General features: G+C 47.9%; 1 protein-coding gene across 1 annotated transcript in view; it reads left to right on the forward strand.

The window, feature by feature from the left end:
- The first annotated feature begins 580 nt into the window (after positions 1-580).
- Positions 581-11473, forward strand: part of IQGAP3 (IQ motif containing GTPase activating protein 3) — a 38408-nt gene continuing 27515 nt past the window's right edge. The window contains exons 1-10 of the mRNA XM_007457887.1: positions 581-663; positions 5569-5725; positions 6369-6446; positions 7739-7815; positions 8563-8630; positions 8720-8833; positions 9074-9252; positions 9698-9776; positions 10354-10517; positions 11039-11126. Coding sequence (XP_007457949.1) covers positions 599-663; positions 5569-5725; positions 6369-6446; positions 7739-7815; positions 8563-8630; positions 8720-8833; positions 9074-9252; positions 9698-9776; positions 10354-10517; positions 11039-11126 — 1069 coding nt within the window. The 5' untranslated portion in view covers positions 581-598. The remainder of the gene's footprint in view (positions 664-5568; positions 5726-6368; positions 6447-7738; positions 7816-8562; positions 8631-8719; positions 8834-9073; positions 9253-9697; positions 9777-10353; positions 10518-11038; positions 11127-11473) is intronic.

Here is an 11473-nt window from a genome sequence, read left to right on the forward strand (position 1 = left end):
TCACATCAGGTTGAAGTTTTTTACTTACATGTTTTTCTCTTCTAATAATAATCTTTGTACTTCTTGAGAGTAGGGGTCCGCTAGTCCAGTGCCTGACATATAGGAGGTATTGAATGAATGAATGGCTGCTGAATGATGAGTTCTAGTTAGTCCTGTTAACCTAGCCTCTGGGAGAGTACCTGAGGAGGATGATACAAGTACAGTTCTTGGAGAACTCAGAATCTAATTAGGGATAAAATGAGGAGCTAAGTTCCCAGCCAAGGAGGGATCTGGACATTCCTACTCGGAGGTACTGAGGGAAGCGCCGTGAAGTAGGTTTTGGTAGGGGGAGGTCAGGAAGATGGCTAGAGGGGAAAGGGAAGGAATGCCTCCAATACAGGAAGGATCCCCTCTTAAAGGGTGGGGAGGCCTCCCTTTAACAGGGTGCTCACTAGGATAGCTTTACTGGATGGGAGAGAAGATTGGGACAGACATGTGGGAGATGCCTCTGCTTTCCAAGCAGAGTTGCCTTAGAAAGTCTGTTAAGAAGAAGCTTGCTACAGCCAATGCTAATGCTCCCCTCCTTGGTTCCTCAGATGAACGCCTCACAGCTGAGGAAATGGATGAGCAGAGGCGGCAGAATGTCGCCTATGAGTACCTGTGCCGGCTGGAGGAAGCCAAGCGGTGAGCAGAGCAACCGCCTCTTTCTGGTCTCCCTTTCCCACCCTGCCCACCCCAGGCACCTGCCCCCAAAGCAAATACAAAAAGACAAGAGTCCATTCTATGGGAAAGGGAAAGTTGAAATAGCATCTTTTTTTTTTTCCTTTCAGACTATTTTTTAGAGCAGTTTTAGGTTCGCAGCAAAATTAAGAGAAAGATACAGGGATTTTCCGCATGCTTCCTCCCCACAAACATACATAGCCTCCCCCATTATCAACAGCCCCCACAAGAGTGGTATGTTTGTTACAATTGGTGAACCTACTTGGACACATAATCCTCCAAAGTTCATAGTTTGCCTTAGAGTTCACTCTTCATGTTGTATACTGTAGTCTATGAGTTTGGACAAATGTATAATGACATATAGCCATCCATCATTATAGTATCATAGAGTAGTTTCACTACCCTAAAAAGTCTCTGTTTCATTTATTCATTCCCTCTGCCCCACCCCCACCCCCAACTCCTGGCAACCACTCATCTTTGTACTGTCTCCATAGTTTTGCCTTTTCCAGAATTTCACATACCTGGAATAATACAATATGTAGGCTTTTCAGATGGGCTTCTTTTACTTAGTAATATGCATTTAAATTTCCTCCATGTCTTTTCATTGCTTCCTAGCTCTTTTTTTTTTTTTTTTTTTTTGCGGTACGCGGGCCTCTCACCGCTGTGGCCTCTCCCGTTGCAGAGCACAGGCTCCGGATGTGCAGGCCCAGCGACCATGGCTCACGGGCCCAGCTGTTCCGCTGTACAGTGGCTGTACAATTTTGTATTCCCACCAGCAATGAATGAGAATTCCTGTTGCTCCACATCCTCAGCAGCATTTACTGTTATCAGTGTTCCAGATTTTGACAATTCTAATAGGTGTATATTAGTATCTCACCATTGTTTTAATTCACATTTCACTGATGACATATGATGTGAAGCATCTTTTCAGATGCTTATTTGCCATTTGTAGATCTTCTTTGTATATCTTTCTTTGGTGAGGTGTCTGTCAAGGTCTTTGTCCCATTTTTTAATCAGGCTCTTTGTTTTCTTACTGTCGAGTTTTAAGAGTTCTTTGTATATCTTGGGTAACAATCTTTTATCAGATGTGTCTCTTTTTTTTTTGCGGTACGAGGGCCTCTCACTGTTGTGGCCTCTCCCGCTGCGGAGCACAGGCTCCGGACGCGCAGGCTCAGCGGCCATGGCTCACGGGCCCAGCCGCTCCGCGGCATGTGGGATCTTCCCGGACCGGGGCACGAACCCGTGTCCCCTGCATCAGCAGGTGGACTCTCAACCACTGGGCCACCAGAGAAGCCCAGATGTGTCTTTTTTTTAATAATTATTTTATTTTATTTATTTATTTTTGGCCATGCCATGTGGCTTGCGGGATCTTAGTTCTCTGACCAGGGATTGAGCCTGGTCCCTGGCAGTGAAAGTGCCGAGTCCTAACCACTGGACCGCCAGGGAATTCCCTCAGATGTGTCTTTTGAAAATATTTTCTTTTGCAAATATTTTCTCCCTGTCTGTGGCTTGTCTTATTATTTTCTTGACATTGCCTTTTGTAGAGCTGAAGTTTTCATTTTAGTGAAATCTAGCTTATTAATTATTTCTTTCAAGGATTGTGCCTTTGGTGTTGTATCTAAAAAGTCATTGCCATACCCAGGGTCATCTAGGTTTCCCCGTTGCCTTCTAGGAGTTTTACAGTTTTGTGTTTTACTTGGAAGTTGATGCTCCATTTTGAGTTGATTTTTATGAAGGGTGTAAAGTCTAGGTCTAGGTTCATTTTTTGCATGTGGATGTCTAGTTATTCCAGCACCATTTGTTGAGGAGACTATATTTGCTCCATTGTACTGCCTTTGCTCCTTTGTCAAAGATCAATTGACTATATTTATATGGGTCTCTGTTCTGTTCCACTGATCTATTTGCCTAGTCTTTCACCAATACCACACTGTCTTGATTACTGTGGCTAAGTCAGGTAGTGTCAGTGTACCAGCTTTGCTCTTCTCCTTCAATATCATGTTGGCGATTCTGGGTATTTTATCTCTCCATGTAAATTTTAAGAGTCTCATGCTCCACCGACTGAGTTAGTTGGGTGTGCCTCCATGTAAACTTTATTTTTATTTATTATTATTATTATTTTTTAATTTATTTTTGGCTGAGTTGGGTTTTCGTTGCTCTTCGCGGGCTCTCTCTAGTTGCCGCGAGCGGGAGCCACTCTTCACTGTGGTGCGCGGGCTTCTCATTGTGGTGGCCTCCCCCGTTGCAGAGCACGGGCTCCAGGTGCGAGGGCTTCAGTAGTTGTGGATCGCGGACTCCAGAGCGCAGGCTCAGCAGCTGTGGCACACAGACCTAGCTGCTCCGCGGCATGTGGGATCCTCCTGGACCAGGGCCCGAACCCGTGTCTTCTGCATTGGCAGGTGGGTTCCCAACCACTGCGCCACCAGGGAAGCCCCCATGTAAACTTTAGAATCAGTGTGTGGAGATCCACAAAACAACTTGCTGGGGTTTTGATTAGGACTGCATTGAATCTATAGCTCAGGTTGGGAAGAACTAACATCTTGACAATATTGAGTCTTCCTGTCCATGAATATGGACTCTCTCTCCATTTATTTATTTATTTATTTATTTATTTATTTTGCGGTACGCGGGCCTCTCACTGTTGTGGCCTCTCCGTTGCGGAGCACAGGCTTCGGACGCGCAGGCTCAGCGGCCATGGCTCACGGGCCTAGCTGCTCCGCAGCATGTGGGATCTTCCCGAACCGGGGCACGACCCCGTGTCCCCTGCATCAGCAGGCGGACTCTCAACCAGTGCGCCACCAGGGAAACCCTCTCTCCATTTATTTAGTTCTTCTTTGATTTCATTCATCAAAGTTTTGTAGCTTTCCTCATGTAGATCTTGTACATATTTTGTTAGATTTATACCTAAGTATTTCATTTTGGGGGGTACTAATGTAAATGTTTTTAATTCAAATTCCACTTGTTTGTTGCTGGTGAATTGGAAAGCAGTGGACTTTTATTTTTTTTATTTATTTATTTGTTTATTAAACATCTTTATTGGAGTATAATTGCTTTACAATGGTGTGTTAGTTTCTGCTATATAATATTTTATTTTATTATTTTTATATTTATTCTATTTTATTTATTTATTTATTTGGTGGCGCCAGGTCTTAATTGCGGCAGGGGGGCTCCTTAGTTGCAGCTCGCAGGCTTCCTAGCTGCAGCTTGCCGGCTTCTTAGTTGTAGCACATGTGCTCCTTAGTTGTGGCCAGCAGGCTCCTTAGTTGTGGCTGGTGAGCTTCATAGTTGTGGCTCGCTGGCTCCTTAGTTGTGGCATGCATGTGGGATCTGGTTCCCTGACCAGGGATCAAACCCAGGCCCCCTTCATTGGGAGCATGGAGTCTTAACCACTGCGCCACCAGGGAAGTCCCACAATTGACTTTTATATATTAACCTTGTCTTTTGCAACCTTGCTATAATCACTTATTAACACCACGAGTTTTCTGGTATCATGCTTTCAGATTTTCTACAAAGACGATCATGCCATCTGTGAACAAAGACAACATTACGTCCTTTTATCCCCCTACATACTTTAATACATATCTCTATATATGGACACTTGGTTACATAACCACAATACCATTATAATACCCACCTAAGTTATCCATTAATCCTTGGAAGATCAACACCCAGGTCACCTTCAAATTTTCCTGATTGTCTGAAAAAATCATCTGTTTTTACAGTTGGCTTATTCAGTTAAGGATCTGAAAGAGTTCACACTTTACATTTGGTTGTTATGTACTGCTAAGTCCTAGTTCATCTAGAGCTGACATAAACAGTTCTTTATGTCACTGAGTTCTTGAAGAAACCGGGTCATTTGTCCTGTAGAACATCCTACATTCAGGCTTTGTCTGTTCACTTCCTGTGTCCCTCAACTTGTTCCTCTGTACCCCATATTTCCTGTGAATGGATGTTGGCCCCAAAGACAGGATAAATGCTTAATTCTTTCCTTTTAATCAATAGCATATTTTTAATGTTCTCCAAAGAAAGTAGGTAGGATGGGGTAGATAGAAAACCAGGGTGTCTGTGTCAGGGAAGGCATGAAGGGAGGTGTGACTGGCTCTCTCTTTGAAAACAGGTATTTCCTGTAGGCCCCAATACGTGGAGAAGCCCTTATTCTCTCCGTCATACATTCATCAGCCATAATACTTTACATTTATATTCAGTGTTTTCACATTCATTAACTCATTTAATCCTGGCAGCTGCCCACTGAAGCAGGAGGTACAGGTGGTATCTTCATTTTGCAGATTATGCAGCTGAGGCCCAGAGAGGTGAAGTGGGGGAGATGGTGTGGAAAGCAGGTCTTCTGATTCGAAGGGCTGTGACCTTTCTGTCCCTTTGTGCTGCTCCCCTCGCTTCAACCCTGGGGCTTCCCTACTCCCCTCATCATCATCCAAGCTGGGTTATGGACTGTGTAGAAATGACTTTTGTATACCTGGGTTCTCAGAACATGCAGAATAAGAGAAGTGAGCAGGTACAATTTGGTTCAACAGTCAAATGCATAACCAGACTGAGTGAGAGGTTATACCATGTAACAGGTAAGAGCCTGTTTAAGCCTCACTGAAGATGGGCAGCTTCAGTGCCTGTCAGGGAAGATGTATAGGGTGGGTGGGGGCTGAGGATAGGCCAATCCAGGTGTTTGGGGCAGCTTGGGAGAAGGTGGGAACAGCCAGGCAGTGGGCAGAGAGGGGAGTTGGGAGTAGGGCAGGAACAGGAGGCAGGAGAGAGTGAGAGGCTGCTTAGGGGGAGAGAGGGAGGGAGGGAAGGTCTTGTGGTTGGAATGAAGTGCTGTGGCTTGCCAGAGGGGGTGAGAAGCTGCTCTCATGCTCTCAGCTGGATGGAGGCCTGCCTGAAGGAGGAGCTTCCTTCCCCGGTGGAGCTGGAGGAGAGCCTCCGGAACGGAGTGCTGCTGGCCAAGCTGGGCCACTGTTTTGCACCCTCTGTGGTTCCCTTGAAGAAGATCTATGACGTGGAGCAGCTACGGTACCAGGTGGGGAGCAGAGGTCTCTACTTTCTACCTTCTTCCTCTCAAACTATCTGTTCTCAAAGTTGTGAGAGTGGGGTGACCATATTATTTATTGTCCAAACCTGGGTACTATTGAGGATAAAATGGGTGCTAGTAATCATTGCACTGGAACAATGGGTTTCAATTGGTGTCTTGCAGCTAGGCGGTGTGTACTATGCTTAGCAGCAAGGTGCATTTGCTAGGTGGGCTTTGAGATGCCTCTGATATGAGAACTTCCAAGCAGACTTTTCTACCCACAGTCTACACTCAGAGGCTTGTGAGCTTTGCCACCTTGAAGTTATTTCCAGGACATGCTGCCCCTTCCCTGTGCTCTAGTCAACCCAACCCGCCTCTCCTTCCCATCCCAGCTCCGGACTCCCCTTTTCCAGGAAGCCTTACTAGCTTGCTAATCCCATCCCTGTGCCATCCTTCCCAAATAACCCACTGGGTCATCCATCCCTGGTGGTTTCTCTCTGTTTTTGTGTCTCTGTCCTGGGCGGATGGGAAATCCATAGGACAGGGTCCTCTGCCCCCACCCCCTGAATCTTCAAGCTGCGGTCTGGGCTCTACCCAGAGGGAACCCTGAGAACTGTGGAAATAGATTCTCTTCTCTTTCCTTCCCTTTTAGGCAACTGGCTTGCATTTCCGTCACACAGACAACATCAACTTTTGGCTGTCTGCAGTAGCCCACATCGGTCTGCCTTCGGTAACATTGGGTCTCAAGATTGGGGTTCATCTTTGCTCTTCACCAGTACTCGCACCTCCACCACACACGTGCTTTATCTCCCTGGCACTCTTTAGTGCTCATCTCCATGTGTCTTCTAAATGAACTTAAGCTAAGAGTTTAAGTTCCCTGAGGCTGTATGTCTTTGAACCATGTTACTTGGTCTCTGTCTTCACTTCCTTGTGGGTAAGGGAAGTGAAGGGAGGTGAAGGCAACCTGGCCCAGGATGCATTGTTGCCATTGTTCCCATTAGTCAGTGAGGCCCCTATATAACGCAGGAGGTGGGCCTCATGTTGGCCAGCAGAATTTCATAGTGTGAAGCAAGGACACACCACATCCCAAGGCGGTAGACTTGGAAGCCTAGGCCAGGACCCCAACTGGACACATGCTGCGTGTCCTCTCACTCTTTGACTCTCAGTTTGTTTCTCATCTGTAAAATGGGGATAGTAATCACTCCCCTGTCTTCCTTATAAGGTTGTCAGGAAGATCACATGATCTGTGTGAATTCCTTTTGTGAATTATAAAGAACTATACAAATTAAGGCATGAGATTCTGTACTGTTTTTCTTCACCGTAGAAGGCAATTATAAGACAAGGAAATAACAGTTAAGACAGATGCTTTGGTGAGAGGCAGATCAATAGAGGCCATGTGTTCTCAGTGAGGCTAGAACACTTTTAAGTCTCTAGATTTGGTCTTTTCTTATGTATCTAAGGTAACCAAGAGGTGTTGAGGTTAAACCTCATTACAGTCGCCAGGTGGCATGAGAAATCGTGCCTGGGGTTACTCAGTTCTTAGAGGGGCCCCCACTGATCAGAGACCTTTGGCTTGAAGACAGGGATGGCATGCCCTGACCCTTTGCAGTCCTTGGCAGTGTGTGTTTCAGTAGGCCCCTTGTGGAGACATGGCCAGCTCCCAGCATGCCACCTTTCTGGCAAGAGTCCAAGGTGAGGGGCACAGGCTGGCTGTGTCTGTAGGATGAAAAGGGGGCCTGTTTCTCCTGGAGCATGTGGCCTGCGTCCTATAGCCTTGATAGCCTTGTCTGGTGTTTGGTTAATCTGGGGCTGTGTGTCCGTGGCTGGGTCTTGGCTTAGTATGTGTCCCCAATGCCTTTCTTTTACACTGCGTGTGTGGATGCAGTGCTGACTGTAAAGAGTTGGCGAGATTGACCCAGAAGCCCCAGGTCAGAGAAGAAGACCCTTTCCTCAGCCCCTCTCTCCGTATCTGGTGCTGCTTCAAAGTCTTCAATGGCAGTAATTGGCTGGTTTCCCCTCTAGACCTTCTTCCCAGAGACCACGGACATTTATGACAAGAAGAACATGCCCCGGGTGGTCTACTGCATCCATGCACTCAGGTGAGAGACCAAGACTTTTATCATCCAGGTTCCTCTAGGTGGATGCAACCAACAGTCAACAGCAACAAACGTTGCAGCAGGGAGGATGGAAGATAGACCACAGGGAACACTTCTCAGAGTGACATTTTTGATCTACATAGTTTTGTTTAGATTTATGTGCATGCTGGAGGGCACATTTATGTGTGATATGTGTGGATGAAGGGACAGAGCAGGCAGGGAAGAGTGTTCAGCTTGTGACTGGGGTGCAATGAAGTCAGATTAGGATGCATCTGGCGTGTCACATGCCATCAGCGTGAATGGAGAAGGCTATTTAGTCCTACTCGCAGCCAGCCATCAGCAACCAGTTGGCTAAATCATAGAAAGTAATTGACCAGTTCCTACGTCCATCATGTCATCTCTTCCTGACTTCATTTCCCACATCCTTTGAGGACTCTGTGCCTTAGCTTAGCGGATCTCTGCTTGCTATGCCCTTTCCATCCTCCATCTCCATCCAGTGACCTGCCACTGAAATGTGTCCTTCTCTGTGAAGCCTTCGCAATCCCCCCAGAGCTCCTACAGCATCTTATTTTTCTGCGGTGGCATTGCCTTGTGCTGACTTACAATAACATCTCTCCCTGTGAATGGGGGATGACTTGTGGGCAGGTGCTGTATGGTCTTCATCTCCAAGTCCCCACAGTATCTCCTGCAAACCTATTATAGTCAGCATGTGAAAATGAATAGGCCCCAATGCCTTCCGTTCTTTCCTAGCCTCTTCCTCTTCCGGCTGGGATTGGCCCCTCAGATACATGATCTATATGGGAAAGTGAAATTCACAGGTAAGCCCAGCTCCTTCCCCAACCACCACAGTCTGGGCAGGTCTTGGGGGCTCCGGGCCTGATGAAGGGCATCTGTGCTATTATTGCAGCTGAGGAGCTCAGCAACATGGCCTCTGAACTAGCTAAATATGGCCTCCAGCTGCCTGCCTTCAGCAAGATCGGGGGCATCCTGGCCAATGAACTCTCGGTGGATGAGGCTGCAGGTAGAGACCAGGCTCCCCTGCTGGGGTAGCTCAGTGAGTATGGGACGACTCTGAACCTTATAGCCCCTGCATAAATCCTGGATACTTCTCATCATAGGCAGGGCCAACAGCCTGCCTGGCTTGCCTGGCCCCTGTGGATGGAAAAAGGGGCTGATGTCAGAGTGGTCTGCAGCTGGTTACGCTGTAGCTGGACTGGGGTTTGCTCTGGCATCCTGACCTTGTCTTCATGTCCTCTCCTAGTCCATGCAGCTGTTCTTGCCATCAATGAGGCAGTGGAGCGAGGAGTGGTCAAGGACACCCTGGCTGCCTTGCAGAATCCCAGTGCTCTGCTGGGGAATCTTCGAGAGCCTCTGGCAGCCACCTACCAGGAGCTGCTGGCCCAGGCCAAGATGGAGAAGGCTGCCAATGCCAGGAACCGCGTAAGGAGACTTGGATGGCAGGGGCCGAAAAGCTGGGTGGCCTGGAAAATCTCGAGTGAAACCAGGACTCCTATTTGTCCTGTCTCCGGAATCCAAAGTTGCCTAGAGAAACTAACTTGTCAGTTATTTTTGAGAAACAGGAGAGGAACTCAGGAGAATAACGGGAATTCAAAAGAGAAGATAGGGGAAAATGTTCTGGGGCAGGGCTGAGAGACTGGAATGTAGAACTGGATGAGATTAGACTGGAGATTCCAAAGGGTAGTTCAACTTAACTGTGTCAGTGCCAGGGGGTTAGATCCCACGATTTCCCCAGATTCCTTCCAACCAGACTGACCTTTGGCCTTGGGAAGACCCCCAGAAGAAGAAATAGTTATAGACAGGGAGGGAGGGGTAAGAAAGATTGAATTGGTTTTCCCAGGTTCCCCTCTCAATGTAGTTTTTGCAGAATGATGGAGAAAGCCAGGACATCTATGACTGCTACCTAACTCAGGCTGAAATCCAGGGCAACATCAACCATGTCAATGGTAAGAGAGAAAGGCCAGGAGGGGTTTGAAGGGTAAGCCCCCGCCTAGGGAGTTATGGGGTTGGCTTCTCTCAGGCCAGAAGACCCATGACCTCACTTGGGCCAACACTTATTTCAAGGGAAGATCAAAGTCAAGGCTGTGTGTGCTCTGTTTTACGTCTGTTAATGTCTGGAGAAGTGGTCGCTGTCAAGGGGGCTTCTGTTTGAATGGACATCCATAGAGTGGACAGAGGCAAAGGGGCAGGCTTTTCAGCTCTTGGTCCCCGGGGGCAGTTGGTCTGGGGTCCTTCAAGAAGAGAGTTTGGAGAATGGATGGGGGTAGGAGATCAGGGCAGGAGAGGCTGCTTGAAAGCCCGGGATGGAGCGTGCCTCTGCCTTTTTAGGTCAGGATATCCTCAGGGTATGGGGTAGTGAGATGGGAAGGCTGTGAAGATCCAGCTGAAGAATTTGGGCTGGGCCCTAGGAGCCCAGGGGGCAGGGGTGAGGGTAACCCTGGGCAGGCAGGAAGAGGGCTGAACTGGGGATGTTAAGCGGTGGGCTTTCTCACACTATCCATTATGGAGTCTTGGTCTTTTCAGTCCATGGGGCTCTAGAAGTTGTTGATGATGCCCTGGAAAGACAGAGCCCTGAGGCCTTGCTTGAGGCCCTTCAAGACCCTGTCCTGGCCCTGCAAGGAGTGAGGAGAGACTTTGCAGACTGGTACCTGGAAGAGCTGAGCTCAGACAGAGAGCAGAAAGCACAGGTCAGGCTCTGTCTATGACCTAGTACCTCCTCTATCTGACTATAGGATGGGGGAGGGCCTCACCACTGTCAATTCTTTGTATTCAGTAAGTGCTGACTACATGTTTAAATGGTTAAATTACCCCAAAGCCTAATGGACCAGGCTGATCAGCTTCTGCCTTCTGAGAATGTCTCATACTGACTGGGGTGGGACCCAGGGGCAGTCCAGTAGGCAGTGATATGCTCCCCCATTGCTGAATTGAGGCCTCAAGTTAGCAATCTTATTTTCATTGCTGTTGACTTTCTCCCTGACACTATATTTGTGTTGCCCGTGTTGTTATTTCAGATGCTTACTGGGTAAGAAAGAGCCAGAGGTCAGAGATGAGTTCTGAGGGATGGGTGGGCCAGGGTAGTCTGCCTAAAGGGGAGAGGTGGGGTTGAGGGTGGGTGACTGGGTGGACCTGGGGCTCATGCTGGCAGCCCCTGAAGTATGTTCATGGTCCCAGGAGGCCTCTCTTCTACTGCATCTCTTCCCTCTTCCAGGAGCTGGGCCTGGTGGAGCTTCTGGAAAAGGAGGAGGTCCAAGCTGGTGTGGCTGCAGCCAACATAAAGGGTGATCAGGAGCAAGCCAGTAAGTCATCTCCAGACTGAGACCTGGTCTGGGTGTATCACTGGCTCTTGGGAGAGCATGTAACTACTTTGCCAGCTTCTGTGTAGAGCAAGGTAGACTGCTGCCTGATTTTCCAGCTCCCCACCTAGTGTGCCCTATTCCTGGCCGCCTGGGGGGATGCTACAGGTAAGTTCATCAAGGCCCTGGAGATAATGATAGTCGGTACTGCACCAGGCTGGACTTCTAGGGCAGGCAGTTTCCTTCTAGGCACCTCCCCTGTATTTTTTTTTTTTTTTTTTTTTTTTGTTTTTTTTTTTTTTTTTTTTTTTTTTTTTTTGCGATATGTGGGCCTCTCACTGTTGTGGCCT

The sequence above is a fragment of the Lipotes vexillifer genome, unplaced genomic scaffold, assembly GCF_000442215.2.
Source record: "Lipotes vexillifer unplaced genomic scaffold, Lipotes_vexillifer_v1.1 scaffold238, whole genome shotgun sequence".
NCBI classification, from domain to species: Eukaryota; Metazoa; Chordata; class Mammalia; order Artiodactyla; family Lipotidae; genus Lipotes; species Lipotes vexillifer.